We start from the raw sequence: 15,129 nt of genomic DNA on the forward strand, positions 1-15,129 counted from the left end.
CGGACATCTTTGGGCCGGCCAAATATCTGGTTTTCCGGAAAATCTGATATTTGGAATGTGGTTTTAATGGTAAAAAGGAATTTGGGACATTGGTCCTCAAGAAAAGTCTGGTATTGGGAGAGTTTCTGGTTGTCAGAGAGTCCGGTATTGGGAGAGTTGACTGTATATGTTGACATCACAAAGGGTTATTAAAATCTTTAGTTATCTGCATATTTGATATTGGCCGAAATATTAAATAGCTCTCTGCATGCTTTGATTTTTTTGCTGTATACAAATTTGAAAAGATTTTAAATATTTGCATATTTACCAGACAAAAATGACTGTTCATCGGCATCTAAAATGCTTGACAACGATGCCTGCATTGATTCACACGTAGTCTTAGCTGCACTCCATGATTTAGGGTTCGTTCCAAAGTAATAGCAATTGTCTCCAAACAAAGCCCAGTTAGATGGACAACTTCCAATTTCTAGCACAATAAAAAAGAAATATTAATTCACTGTGCAGATATATTTGATTCAATATTGTTATATTTCTGGTATTATACATAATAGAAAATTTGAAATTATTATTCCAATTATGAGATGTAGATTATTGTTATGTAAATATTACTTCTATGTGACTTCTAAATCAACATTTTTTTTTATGAAAGGTTAATAATTTAAAACATTATTTTTTTAAGAACATTTTTTAAAAGTTTGATTCACACCATACATGGCAGGCACTTAGTACTTGCACAGTGTGAACCAAGGTTAAATAGAAAAAACAATCATTTACCTTTGGATGGAGGTATTGTTTGCACTGCAGCTCCTGTCAAAATAATGAAATATTTGAGATATTGATAATTTACAATTATAAATTCATAATTATTAGTTCATGTCATACTAAGAAAGAACAGTTCCCATTTGTCAATGTTATAATATAATTAAATTTGGACAAACCTGCTTTAATCTTGCAAATAAATGCTTGAAGAACGTAACAATTCTTTGTATCCCATGCTGCAGTAGCAGAGTCTAAAAAAACAATCAAAGCAAAAGTTCTTGTTACGTATTAAGTACCAACCAAAGCAAAATTTCTTGTTACGTATTAAGTACAGTACTGTACTGTACTGTATTAAGGCTTATTACAACCATACCGAATACATAGTATGGATTTGTAGACAATATCTCAATTTCTCATCTTCTCCGTGTTTTATGATGGTCTAAAGCTGTCTACACTATAAACTAGTTTGAAAAAAAAAGTGTGATGTGCCCAAATATGGTAGTGAGATATACCCAAATATGGTAGTGATATGACATCATCATGTCCATTAGGCACATCACATTTTCTGCCACATAAAGTTTGATAGTGTACAGCTTAAAACTCTGTTTGCACTTTTATGGATTTTGGTCTGCACTGCTTGGCATTCAGTTTAATTTTATGTATCATATTTTATTCAACAGTAGCAAACAAATGAACCTACTACTCAGCAAGTTACTTATTAATCTTTACAAAAAAATATTTACCTGTATAAATACTTCCACAGTCAGTTTGACCTTTGGTATTGCTAGGCTGACCTGGGTTCCAAAAATTAACTGTTATCGGTGCACCTTCAGACCATACAAAATTGCCATCACTTGCAACATCTATTTAAAAAAAGAAAAAAATCATTACAATGTGTTAAACATTATAATATAAATACATAAAATTAGTCTACTTTACTTATACAGTAGAAACCAACTTTCCCATGAAATGAACTATGGCCAACCCATATTAAGTGGCACACCTATTAAGGAGACCACTTTGTTGGGTCCGAAGGTATAAAACTGTAATAATTATGTATAGCTTAGTATGTGGCAATATCCAATTAACACTGTTCATTTTCATGGCATATCTTAAGTCAGTAAGAAGCAATTGCTGGGTCGTGTTAGTTAACCATGCGCATGTGAAGAAGTTGAGACTATTTCACGACACAATTTTGGTGGTTTCTGGGTCCAGATGACGACGACAACACATTAATTAATGCGTAGGTCGTCAGACATCTACTGACAGTTACAGAAAGTGTCTTCATTTATTTATTAGTATCTGATGATCTTTACTACAAATACTTTTTGTCTGGGATCAACTGCTTTCTCTGTCAAAGAAACTGCATGACTATTGTACATACCTGACATGCCGAACCAAACATCGGTCCGTCCAGCTTTTTTCAGTTCGGGTAGTTGACTGGTAATAAACTCATTCTCACGATCCCTAAAAAAACAGATCTATAAAGTAAAGCAATTCAGCACTGGAAATCAAGGGTAATTAAATTATTTAATAGATTAATATCATATGGTATAAATAGAATTGTCTGGGATTTATGCACTTGTCAATTGTATGACCCACTATACGACCCCGGGAAGAGGTGTGTCATTTGTCCGATGTGCGTCATACCTTATAAGTTATAAATACCATGATGCACCCGTGCGTCAAAAATGTGACTTACCTTTAGGTGACCATGACGCACCCATTTTGACGCACTGTGACCATGTTGTGTATGATATTTGAGTGGTAAAGTGATGGACATTGACACACTATTGTTCATTGATGTGACGTACCTTCTAGGTTTTTTGACGCACCCCTGCTTCAGTAAATATTTGTAAATGACACACCCATGACCCACCTCTCCCGGGGGTCGTATAGTGGGTCATACAATTGACAATTGCATTAGTGCAGTACTGATTTGACAGTATTTGGATAATTTGCGGAAGTTATAAAATTTAAAGTGAATGGTTTGCGTGTATTAACAGCAGGCAACTTACGAAAGTATTGATGTAAGGTATCCGCCTTGAGCTTCACAGTAATGTTTTGAGTCAGTCCAGGTCTTTGGACTATTTGCATTGATTTGGTAACAGTTCCCATCAAATAGTCTCCAGCCAGTGGCACAAATACCTAGAACACACATAAATATACTGTAAAAGCTAGTGAAGGACCCCGAAAGTTGAAACTCAACATCATCATTTGTTTTACTATATTTTGTACACTGCTACTCCTACTAGGGTCTACAATTATAGCCACTAGCCTGAGGACTAGGCCTACTAAGTAGGACTACTTGTAGTAAGTTATAGGCTGCTGAGCATAGGCTGTTGCTGGAGGCTAGCTAGCCAGCCAGGTCTAGGAGGCCTAGGCTAGTAGGCTAGGCTGGTAGGAAGGCCTAGAAAGGCCTAAAAACAAATTATAAAAAAACATACTGTACCTTCGGGTCTTTGGCAAATAAAACTTAATGTCTGCGAACATGGTGCAGTACTCCATTTACCAACACTGTTAACTGTGTCAAGAACTTCAGCACAATTACCACCTGATGCAAAATATCTAAGAAAAAAGTAAAAAACTAAACCTTATTTCTTCCTTTTAAATTTCGTGCGTGTGTGGTATTACACACGTGACATGCTGCCAATCAGTACGCCCTCTGTAGTTTAAAAACTTCTGAAACTTCAATTACGGTTGGTTCCCGGCGGCGGTGTTCAGAAATAGAACAAAACTACGTACGTCAATTTAAAATATAAATAAAATGAATCTTAGAGATTCCTTACTTGTTGTTGGGTTCTGTAACTGCCCAATTATTATATGATCCAAGAGATGTATCATCACTCCATTTGTAGTCACCCTCAGTGTTACTATTCTATATTTAAAAAAAAAAAAGCAAAATGATACTTATTAGTAATTACAAAGGTTCTTAGTTATTATAAGCAGGTTATAAAAACAAAAGATCGATTGTGTGTATTTGTTTTACTAATTAAACATGTAGGCCTGTTATACAGATTAAGAATAAATGAAAACTAATTGGCTTACAGAATCCGACAATCCGATCCAATAGGTCCGTCGGTAACGTGACGTTAGCACGTTTAGGTAATCCTGTGTGTCTTGGCTCTCAACTTTGACTAACTGTCCGCCAACTAATTCACATTCGCTTGCTGCTCTATCCCATGATCGCTGTTCCTCAACAAATAAGTAACATTTGCCGTTGGAGTTTGACCATCCATTTGATTCATCGCATTTTATTTCAACATCTGAATAATTTATAAGTATGCAGTTTATTACACATCTATTATATTTATCTATATAAAACACATTATATTTATCTATATAATAATTATAATCTCGAGTCACCCACAACTAACTGTGGCCGGTCATCACCATATACAGTATTACGGTAGTTATACACAGTAGGATAATGTATTTCTATGTTGATATCTGTATATCTGTATATATCATCATCCAATATCGTCACCATCGTCGCCGCCGCTGTCCTAAAATTCCTGAACGTATAAACGTCAAAATCTTGTTATCACCACAACTAATATCACCATCATCAACATCATCATCACATACTTACTTTGTTTTCTTGAGCATATATACGGTAACGGTGTAACACAGTTCTCATCATTCCAAAGGCCAGTATCCGCCCTTACTTGCACACAGTCTTCTCCTAAGAGATTATAATCATTTGGTTCGCCTGGCTTCCAACTCCTTTATTGATTTAGAAAAATTAAAAGAAAGAACAAATGAGAACTCTCACTTGATAAATAGATAAATAGAACAAACAGTAATAATAAGAAGGAATGTATATCTTTTTCTAGAATGTCATGACATTATCTTGACAAATTGATGTTTATTTAAACATTTATAGCTTGATAATATTGCAGATGTGAAAAGGGTTAGAATATCAACGACATAGACCAGTGGAGAATCATTTTATTCACTGCCCCCAAACGTAAGTAAGTTAAAAAACATTATTTTGATGTTGACTTACGCCTGAGATTGATCCAAAGCTGTTCCATCAACCCATTGGAAATTGCCCTCATTCGATGTATCATGTAATCCTATCCAGAAATCTCGGTTAGAATCTTTTATTAAACCACTTAAAAAAGTCTAATTCATAAAAAAAAACAAGAAGAATGATTAAAGTACGTTAAAGCAGATGTGTGATAAATGTTCAAAATACCTCACCCATCTCCTCTCTCCTCTCTCTTCTCACTAGACTTGCCTTTTGTAGTTATTGTTTTTTTTTTATGTTAGTCCATCAGTCGACGTTTCGATTTTCGTCTGAATACTATACTACGAATATACGTATTATACGTATGAAATGCCATATGTGCCAAAATATTTATCTTTTTACTAATTTCTGTCTAGAACATAGATTAATTCCTCCCCTTCATAATTCCCTTTTTTTTGTAACATTTGGTTGTACCTGTAATTGGAAGTTATAGCAATAAAAAAAACTTAGGCCAGACTATAAATAATGCTTTTTTTGATTTTTACTTTATTGTTGTTGTTTTTTTTTTATTTTATTTGTCAATTAGACGAAAGAAAGAAGTGTTTGTTTTTTCACTCACTTCAATTAAATAATAATATTTATTTATTTATCTCTGTAGGACCAAACTTAAAGCATTGGTTTAATGCGTCCTCCTCACACAATTATATTTACTAATTTATGTTCTATTCTGTATGTTGTAATGTGTGAAACAATAAACTTGAAACTTGAAATAGACAAGCGAAGCTTACATTAACGTCTTGTGACGGTATAATGGCAAGATCCGCTTGTAGATTCTGACAGTTTTTTCTAGCTTCATCCCACCATTTTAAATCGGACTTGATCAGGTAACACGTATCACCGTACTGTTGCCAACCTTGTCCACACTGCTGACTCAACACTACAAAAAGGGTAACAAATCATGAGGGATGACAATGCATTTTACTTATTATACATTGATATTGACTGATATCACATAATCCAGTCTATATTATGTATACAAAACACTCTTTAATATATCTTATTGATTACATCATCTATCATCTTGTATTGAAGTAACCTATTTGACTAATTTGTTACATATTGCTTTAATTAAAGATGTATTGTCCCCCTGAAAAAATAATTCTTCAACATTTTTTTTTCAATATACCATTTTAATGTCACCTAATAGTTATCCACTTTGACCAAAAATTGATCGGGAAACAAATGTATTTACCTAAAAAACTGTAATTTAAAGCAAAAATAGTCAAATTGGCTGCCAGCCAATGGGTTTTTGGTTGAATTTAACCATTTATTTTGTCATTTTATAAGTAAAAACATTCATCATTTTTTGGTTTTTTTTCTACGGAAGTGATTGACTTTATTGAAACTACAAAATAATCTATTCAAAGTCTGATTTTATTAATCTTCAAGTTTACATCTTTAAGCAGTATTATATAAAGTAGAATCGACTACAGTGGGTAATGATATCAAAACGTTTTTGTTAAAAGCCTTTATTGATTTGCCTTCAATACATTATCGTTATCTATATTTTGACTATTTGTGATTATTATTATCACTTGCTCTAAACTGCGCATGCTCGATGCTTCCCTACAACTGGTACGACAGATATCTTATCCGATTAGAGAGGGAGGAAGTTGGAACGGCGAAATATTGACAAAATGCGCTTTTCAGTTTGTTTACATTCCGAATGCAAGTCTAAAGTTTTTGTTTAAACATTTTATTTTAATATCCTTATTACAAGTTTCTTATAAATTTATAATCTTTATTCAAATATGAACTATAATTGTAAAAGGCGTATAGGCCAAATACATATTGGTATCATACCAACAAATTTTAGTTTATTTTTTTCGCGTCTATTTTATTATGAAGCAAAGATCTAAAGTTTTTCAAATTGTATGTGTCAAAAAATGTGATGTGTCCATATATGGATATGATGATGTCATATCACTACCATATTTGTGCATATTACTACCATATTTGGGCACACAAAGTTTAATAGTGTAGACAGAGCTTAATACCACTTTCACATCGCCTAGCAACATCCTCCGATGTTTCTCCGGAGTTTTTAATCACGGTGTTTAAGTGGGAAAAGGGGTCCAAGAAGCAAGAAACCAAGAAGAGTTCCTTGTTCGTAAAAAAAATGGCCTAATATATATACTTATAAACATAGCTACAAAGTTAATGATATAAAACATATACACTGGTAACCTTTGAACGAAATTTAGAAAGGAACTATTTGTTGTATAAGTAGGCCTATTAGTATTACTGTAACACGGACGTACGTGTTAATTTTGTTAAATCGTTGATTTAGCAATACTTATATAACAAGTTATTATGGAATAGTTCTTGCTGATTATTTACTATAATATATTTTTTTTTAAATATTAACATTGCGTTATACGCTTTCTGTACTCCGTATATAGGCCCTTCTTTAGCTTTTACTCAGCCTACGTTTTACTATACAGAGTCAAAACAGTTAATTTTAAAAAGTGACGTTAAGATATTAGGTCTACATTTAAAAGTCTTACCTCCATACAGAATTGATGAGAGAATCAGTATCCTTAGTATCATTTTGATGTGCTTTTCACTGTCCGTGCCCAATATTTTAAACCATTGGGAGATTTGATCACCTACTGCGGATTTTGGGGCTGATCTCTGCCTTTACCTGATAACAAAGTTACATTAAGATAAGGATAAAGCCAGGTAAACCTAGGATGGCCTGGACTTTTGATCATAATTATCATCAGCGGTCCATCTAGTTAATCATTGATATTAGGTCCAAATTCTGTGACATTGTGGTGGTAATTAACACATTGAATGCAATATTAATATATGACACTGGGTCTAATTAAACAGACAGCAATTTTTAATGTGCATGTTGTGACATAGAACAGGGAGATGTAACATCTTCCTGCATAGAATTGCAAAAAGTCTATTTGTCTTTTATATGTTTCAATTTTTTTTAGCTCAAGTATTATACGTATGAAACGCCATGTGCGCCAAAATATTTAGATAATATGTCTTTTACTAATATCAAGTCGACACAGAACCTAGACCAGTTGTCATTCATCCTTATATGGTAATATTATCATTGTTTAAAAAGTGTATGTAATCGTCTTTGGCGATTGTAATATGGGGTGGTAAAACATCAACTATGGAAAAATAAACTTTGATTCAAACTTTTCCAAAGTTACAAAAAGCAACACTACGTTAAAAAGAGTGTAATGTAAAACAGTTAACAAATAACAAGTTTCATTTATGTCTCTGTGATACATCACATTGAAAAACTACACACGTACGTAAATGTAAATTTTATTGGTTATCATATATATACAAATTACATTACATTTATTCTTTTAACTATACAGATTATCACCCACAATATTTTATTTATTGTATTCCTTTCGATTTGTTAATATTTATATTGTACCATTAAATTACTGTGATACTAGGGTAGAACGATTTCTTATGTACAAGCAATGTTAGTACTGATTTGGATTGCTTATTTTTGTCGCTTTTTCACAACCAGAACAGTCAACACAGAAGCCAGGACAAGTACACATATGAATCCAATAGTGATGCCTGCGATAGCACCTCCAGATAGAGTTCCAGCTGAGGAGAGAAAAGTATGTTAAATGATGCCATGGGATACCGTGCCATCAATACAAGTTTGACAACCGTTGACTTCGTATTTTGTATTAAGCTCTGTCTAAACTACCAAACTAGTTTGACAAAAAAAGGTGTGAAGTTCCCAAATATGGTAGTGATATGTTGAAATATGGTAGTGATATGACATCATCATGTCCATATATGGGCACATCACATTTTTTGTCAAACAAAGTTTGATAGTGTAGACAAAGCTTTACATTGTACTATTCTAAACTCTGTTTATCAAAGGCTTTGAAACCATACAATACATTAAAATGACACTTTCTGTTGAGGAGTGACAATGCCTCCAAAATCCAAAATCATAATTTTCTTCTCTATCCACCACCCAAGTGTCAATTATGTTATTGTCATATTTATTAATAGATTTTTTCTCCATGTTAGGACACAATTCAAAGTAATTTGAATATGCAGGTGATTCTATGTTAATCAAATACTTACATGGTCCATCGGTTTTACCAGAAGAGGGTGGAGTTACTGGGTTTACAGGTCCTCCACCGCTATCTGAAAAGCAACATATTATTACACAATTAACATTCTGATGGAACTATGACATCAGGTTACTCAATCCTAATATTTTCTACTTGTGTCTTGATCAATACCCAACACCCCACTCAATAATCAGTAAAAGTATCAGTAAAAAAGATGAAAATTTAAAAAGTATTAAGACAAAAATACATGCTGTACTTACTGTATGGTCGTTTACATATGTAAGGTTGATGTCGTGTACAATCCAAATCATTCCACATGCCAAGTCTGGAGTATTTACTAACGAAGCTAACACAATCTTCACCTGATCCAGACTCATTCGGTTCCCCTGGGGCCCAATTGTTAAATGATAACTGAAATAAAAACAATTTACATGTGACAATTTACTGAAGCGAAAATAACAAATACTGTATTAGTAAATACTTGGATATTTAGTATGTAATTATTCTTGGTGAAAATTTTGATTTTTACACTGTTTATTAAATTACATTCTGTAACATTATTAAAGTTATTTATAGATACTTACAGCTGATCCATCAATCCACTCAAATTTGCCTTTTGTATCATGTAAACCAATCCACATCTCAGCTCTCAAAACATCAGCCCGAACTATATGTAAATTGTAAAGACAATAGTATAATAGAAAATAATATACATAATTTGGAACTATTAAAGATGTATTGTCCAACTGAAAAATAATTTGTAACATTTTTTTTTGTTGAATATGCCATTTTAATGTAACGTTATCCACTTTGACCAAAAATTGGATATAAAAAAATGTATTTACCTGAAACTGTAATTTATTGGAAAAAATGGTCAAATTGGCTGCCAGTCAATGGGTTTTTTTTTAATGAATTTTACCATTTATTTTGTCATTTTATATGAGAAAACATTTTTTTTTTTTTTACGGAAGGGATTAACTTTATTAAAACTACAAAATAACCGATTCAAAGTCAGATTTAATTAATCTTCATTTTTCATGTTTTTGGAGGCAATACATCTTTAAAAGTTGAGAGTTAAGTTGTGAATAATTTTCAAAATTCATTTTGAGTTAATTATGTTTTGCACATACCTGAAAGAAAATCCTGCTCCTCTTGGTTAGTGATGGTTACCAGTGAGCCACCTTCATTGGCACAAATAGCCTCAGCATCCCAGTATGGTTGGAAATCAGTGGCTCTAAACAAGTAACAAGAATCACCATGCGCTTGCCAATCACCTTCACATGAATGGACACCTGTATACAAATGTAATTTAAATTCATAAATATCATTATAATTATATGGCTTGATTTCTAACATTCTTGAAATCTTAAATTTTATTTTTTTTAATGGTTATGTGTTTACAGAGTAAATGATCTTTAAGACCTTACCTTGATCTGCTGGCAGATTTGTGACAGCTCTGCCTGCTGTTATCTGGCAAATAAAAGCCTGCTCATAGTTGCAATCTATAGTATCCCAAAGCGCTGCATTGTTTCCTGAATCAAAATAAACATCATAACTAAAACGAACCATATACAATAATTGACGGTGTGGAAAGATTTAATCATTGTAAAGGTGCACATGGTTATCTTCCAATATAGTTTAATCGCTGCTGTATTTTAGCAAGTATGTTGCAAGTTAAGTGCCCGCAGGTGGATATGAGGTGTGAAATCACTGCTTGCTTTTGTATTTGTTTGTTTTTATACTGTATATTAGGCAAAGTACCAAGGATAACCATAAGTAAATTCATTCACTATCCTGATGCAGAATTATGACATATCAAGTGATTGTTTATGGGTGGCAATCTTGTTCGCAGGACAAACATGTACACAAGATGCTCTAAATAGAAAAAGTCTTAAACCAAGTCTTTGGGAGTGGAGTTGTTTTTTTGTCATGAGAAGGACTCTTGGATTGGTTGGCAAAGCTGCTTCATTCTTTTTGATACTGCAAGATATTTTAATTATAATCTCAGCAGCTGTTTCTTTTCCTGGTCTCCTTGTCATATATTTGTTTTAATCGTCTATTTCATACGCATCCAACAGTAAGTAACTCGCCAGTTACAGGATGGATAAACTATTTTATAATATATCATGCTTATGAACTAAGTCTCATTTGAGGCTTGGAAGTGGAGTTTAAAGAGTCGTGAGTTACAACCCTGCACTAGGTCAGGATTGAACCCTGGACCTTGGGATTGGAAGGCAAGCATGTTGTTGGATTTTACCTGTATTCATACTGCCACAGTCTGCCTTATTTGGTTGGTTCTTTGGATTGTCTATATTCCAGCTGGTATAGTCAAGATCAATGTCCTGCACCCATTGGAAATTTCCATCTCGTTTAATGTCTAAAAGAAAATGGAGATATCATATTTAAAATTTGTAGAAGGCAAAAGAAGTAGATCTCAAAAGGTACTGCATGAGGGGTAAACTACTGTAATTCAAACTAATCTTAGTGAAATATTCATGAGCAGTTTATGATCAGAAAATATTGGCATTACAAAAGCTAAATATGGTAACTAGGTAGGTACTAGGTGGTAATTGGCAATGGAAGACAACATATTCTTCGTAAGAAATATTGAAAACTCACTTCTTACCTGAAAGCCCAAACCAAATATTCTGTCTCACATTTCTCCAGAATTCCGAGAATAAAGTTGCAATAAACAGATTTTCACCATCGCTATAAAGAATGAATTAATGAATTAAACAACATTGCACTTTCTACATAATAACCAAGTGCACACAATAGAAATAATATGCTTTTTCATTTTTTGTGGTAATATTGTTAAATTGTTATCTAAGCTGACAAAACCTCTGGAACCAAGCCTATATAAACTTATTAGTTATTATGTAAGAAGTAATAATAGTAATACCTTGTGATTGTAATTAAATAACCTCCCTGGGCCTCACAGAAACTTTTTGCATCTATCCAAGTTCTTTTATTCATATTTGATTGATAGCACTGGCCATTGTAGTATTTCCATCCCGACGAACAAGTACCTTAAAACAGTAAAATATTACAAGAAATCTGAGCAACATAGAACAAATTTCAGTAACTCTGAGACGAATTTTAAAATGTTATAACAACTATAATAATAATGATATCTTTTGTATTATTGTCTGCCTTCAGTAATCTCGTCACATGAAATATTAACACTGAGTGTACATTTGCATTGACAACATGGTATATAGAGCTAGCCTAAGAATTATGAACCACTTTAGTGGCCTTACCTTCTTTGGCTTCACACATGTAGTTCTTTGCCAGGTAGCAAGGTGCTGTCACCCATAAACCATCACTTGATATGTCATAATTCTGCATCTGTGCACAATTTCCACCATTGCTATAGTACCTAATAAAACAAACAGTAAGGAAGATATTCTATTACTATTCTAATACTAATTCTATTGTGCAATTTTGCTTCTCTTTCAATTTTAATGACAAGTGCTTAGATATTGTACTGATGGTGGTGATAGCATCTTTTTATTTACCTGGTGTCTGGCTGGTTGTTGTCCCATTTCATGTAATCTGCAGGACTGCGATCAGTCCAATAGAATGAGCCTGCATTAGTTGACTCCTGTTCAGAATAATAATTCATTTATCAAGAATTAATAAACAAAAAGAGAAAAAAAAATTACAATTTACTAATCTATATTTTAGAATATTTACCATGTAGGACGATATTCGTCAACCTGTAGGTCGTAGCGTAAATCAAAATGGCGGCTTGAGAAATCATTAGGCCTACAATAAAAACAAGTATGACATACCTTGTCTGTTAAACCAATCCACATTCCCATCCCCTTAAATTGTTGCAGCATGTCATTAACAAAATTCTGTTCATCATCTGAATTGATGCTGATGAGGTGTCCATTGAGTAGAGTGCAGAATGTCTCTGCCTCTGTCCAAGTCTGAAGCTCAACATTCCTCCACAAGTAGCATTTATTGTCATAGTTAATCCAGCCATTACGCTCATCACATTCAACATCCACATCTAATGGTAGAATTGAAAGAGATAATAAAACACCATCATTTTTGTAAAACTCTGGAGATTTGAAAGGCAATGTGAAAGGGGAATCAAGCACCTTTATTAAAATGATTTTAGGCCACATAAACAAATATCATAAAACTTACAATCTTTGGAACAGATGTAAGACTGTAGTGTTGTAGAACAACCTTCATCATTCCACTGTCCCCCTCTTTCGGTGTTAATCTCAACACAGTCCTCACCAGCTCGATAATCATCTGGTTGTCCGGGCAGCCAATTACTAGAAAAGAAAAGTCACATAATTAAAATGTTATGGAAGGAAGCAGTTACTGTGGTTCTTGACTGAGTTGTGAATGTTATGGAAGGATCAAGCAGTTACTGTGGTTGTTTACTTGACGTAGTTGACACTTTGACAACATATCGATGAGTATAAACGGATCTAAAGGAAAAGGAAAGTCAACAATACTATAAATAAAAATAGCTATTATACATCCATACTCTTTTTCTGTTTTATTACTTCATATCGAACATGTTAAATCACCAGCTTAGGTAGTAGCAACGGGAATTTCGGGAATTAGAAAAATGAGTACCTAAGATTAGTAGTAGATAGTATAGTAGTAATGATAAACCTTTTGATTCTATGAAAACTGAAACTACTTACGCTTTTACAGGATCAAGCGGTGTGTTGTCCACCCATATAAAATTTCCTTCACCTCTGGTATCCTGAAGACCTATCCAGTACAAGGAACCAGTAAAACCCAGCAGATCTTGCAAAAATTCCTAGCAAAAAAAAAACATATGTAATTATAAGAAGAGATGCTTTCAAAAATATATTAGTGATTATAAATAAATATCTGATATAAAATTGGAGGTAAATTTAGAGATTTAGAAAAGTTGGTTGTTCTAGTAAAAAGTAACAAACTTTTATTTTAGAAATATTGTTTACTAACATTTTGTTCTTTGTTTCTGATGATGGCTAAGTCAGCATCCATTGACTTGCATATATCTCTAGCCTGATTCCAAGATTTAAACTGCTGTGAAGCGTAGAAGCATGTGTTGCCAAATTGTTGCCAACCTTCTCCACATCCTTGGCTATAAGCTAAAAATAACGTTCTTAGTTTCCTGATAAAATTAGCATATTTTTTAAGGCTGTAAAGTAAACAAACATATCAACTGTTCTATACTAAATAATATAAGTAAATGTAACTTACCATATCCAAGAAAGACTGAAAATATTACAATTCTTGAGAACATATTTCTCTAAATGTCAGAAACAATTATAGAGCACAATAAACAGTAAAATTATATATTAAGTTTGTACTACCAGAGACCCAGTGCAGTGAGGTTCAGAATCCAGAGTTCAGTATTATGATACTGGGCTGAAAGACCTGATAAGGTATTTAATGAACAGATCAGGTCCTTGTGATAAGGTGGATATGGTACCTGGTATATATTATTAATATTTTTATGTGCAATCTTTAATTACAATAAAAAGCTACCATCTTACACAAGTAATCAAAATACTATTTCATATTTATATGCAAGTTTTTTAAACACGGTTATTATTTACTATATACTTTCAATGAAAATAAAAACATTGGAGTGTTGAAAATAAATAGGTAGTTTTTAGTGGAAAGTGGAAAAGGTTATTTTTACCTATACTACTTTGACTTAATTCAGGTGCATTGATTTATAGATTTCACAAATATTATAAATCTTACATTTAAATATCATTTGATACCTTATATAAAATAACTATTATCAAACATGCATAAATCATAGACTATTTACACAAAAGCATATCGCAGTGTCCACAAAATAATCACACAGTATTTAGCCACCTACAGGTTGTATTTGATAACCTTTCATATCGACTTATATCAATTTTGATCCAGATCCACCCCTGTTCTTATTTGCTTGGTGAGTGATAGAATGTCACCAGCATCTCCAATGTTCTCTAATTAGTTATGTAATCAGATAAGTAGAATTCTGAATGCAGTATGTATACATATTCTATATATAAATCCAAAGGCAAATTACTGAAAAAATGATTAATGAAGGGCTAGTTTTGCTTGAAAGCTCTGTCTAATTTTTCTGGCTGTTTTACTTTATCATTTTGATTTAGGTTTTTGCTTATTTTATTTTGTATCTCCATTGTGATCCAGCCACTGATACCCACAGCTTTGTCATTAATTTCAGGTATTTTACTCAACACTGAATATACACTTCACATTATGTGAGTTATTTCA

The 15,129-nt window shown here is 32.9% G+C and overlaps 3 protein-coding genes across 3 annotated transcripts; all 3 read right to left on the reverse strand.

Annotated features, from left to right (window-relative positions):
- Positions 1-287: 287 nt before the first annotated feature.
- LOC144843218 (C-type mannose receptor 2-like) lies at positions 288-7,342 on the reverse strand. Its single transcript, XM_078700041.1, has 13 exons — positions 7,300-7,342; positions 5,521-5,669; positions 4,769-4,887; positions 4,352-4,485; positions 3,808-4,025; positions 3,549-3,637; positions 3,212-3,327; positions 2,778-2,907; positions 2,144-2,226; positions 1,503-1,622; positions 939-1,010; positions 775-807; positions 288-466 (listed from the first exon to the last, which is right to left on the reverse strand). The coding sequence occupies exons 1-13, from the start codon at positions 7,340-7,342 to the stop codon at positions 288-290; spliced, it is 1,485 nt and encodes a 494-aa protein (XP_078556167.1).
- An 812-nt stretch (positions 7,343-8,154) lies between these two features.
- LOC144843490 (macrophage mannose receptor 1-like) lies at positions 8,155-13,402 on the reverse strand. The gene is made up of 14 exons (XM_078700310.1): positions 13,398-13,402; positions 13,027-13,160; positions 12,663-12,886; positions 12,387-12,472; positions 12,129-12,247; positions 11,771-11,897; positions 11,495-11,577; positions 11,126-11,245; positions 10,296-10,400; positions 9,999-10,160; positions 9,453-9,535; positions 9,129-9,279; positions 8,879-8,941; positions 8,155-8,383 (listed from the first exon to the last, which is right to left on the reverse strand). Exons 1-14 carry the CDS (start codon positions 13,400-13,402, stop codon positions 8,274-8,276), a joined length of 1,572 nt encoding a protein of 523 aa, XP_078556436.1. The 3' UTR covers positions 8,155-8,273.
- A 69-nt stretch (positions 13,403-13,471) lies between these two features.
- Positions 13,472-14,749, reverse strand: LOC144845463 (CD209 antigen-like protein D). The gene is made up of 4 exons (XM_078702871.1): positions 14,726-14,749; positions 14,205-14,323; positions 13,831-14,029; positions 13,472-13,660 (listed from the first exon to the last, which is right to left on the reverse strand). The coding sequence occupies exons 1-4, from the start codon at positions 14,747-14,749 to the stop codon at positions 13,538-13,540; spliced, it is 465 nt and encodes a 154-aa protein (XP_078558997.1). The 3' UTR covers positions 13,472-13,537.
- Positions 14,750-15,129: the final 380 nt, after the last annotated feature.

The sequence above is a fragment of the Antedon bifida genome, chromosome 1 (assembly GCF_963402885.1).
Source record: "Antedon bifida chromosome 1, ecAntBifi1.1, whole genome shotgun sequence".
Taxonomy (NCBI): Eukaryota; Metazoa; Echinodermata; class Crinoidea; order Comatulida; family Antedonidae; genus Antedon; species Antedon bifida.

Coding starts and splice junctions, on each gene's coding strand:
- LOC144843218 (XM_078700041.1), bottom strand. CDS start 7,342: ATGATACTAAGGATACTGATTCTCTCATCAATTCTGTATGGAG. Junction 4,888..5,520: donor TACCGTCACAAGACGTTAAT/GTAAGCTTCGCT, acceptor TTTATGAATTAG/ACTTTTTTAAGTGGTTTAAT. Junction 467..774: donor AACAATACCTCCATCCAAAG/GTAAATGATTGT, acceptor TTATTGTGCTAG/AAATTGGAAGTTGTCCATCT.
- LOC144843490 (XM_078700310.1), bottom strand. Junction 12,473..12,662: donor GGATTGGTTTAACAGACAAG/GTATGTCATACT, acceptor TATTCTGAACAG/GAGTCAACTAATGCAGGCTC. Junction 11,246..11,494: donor TATTTGGTTTGGGCTTTCAG/GTAAGAAGTGAG, acceptor ATTTTCTTTTAG/ACATTAAACGAGATGGAAAT.
- LOC144845463 (XM_078702871.1), bottom strand. CDS start 14,749: ATGAAAGGTTATCAAATACAACCT. Junction 14,324..14,725: donor AAGGTTATCAAATACAACCT/GTAGGTGGCTAA, acceptor AATATATACCAG/GTACCATATCCACCTTATCA. Junction 13,661..13,830: donor TCAGAAACAAAGAACAAAAT/GTTAGTAAACAA, acceptor TTTTTTTGCTAG/GAATTTTTGCAAGATCTGCT.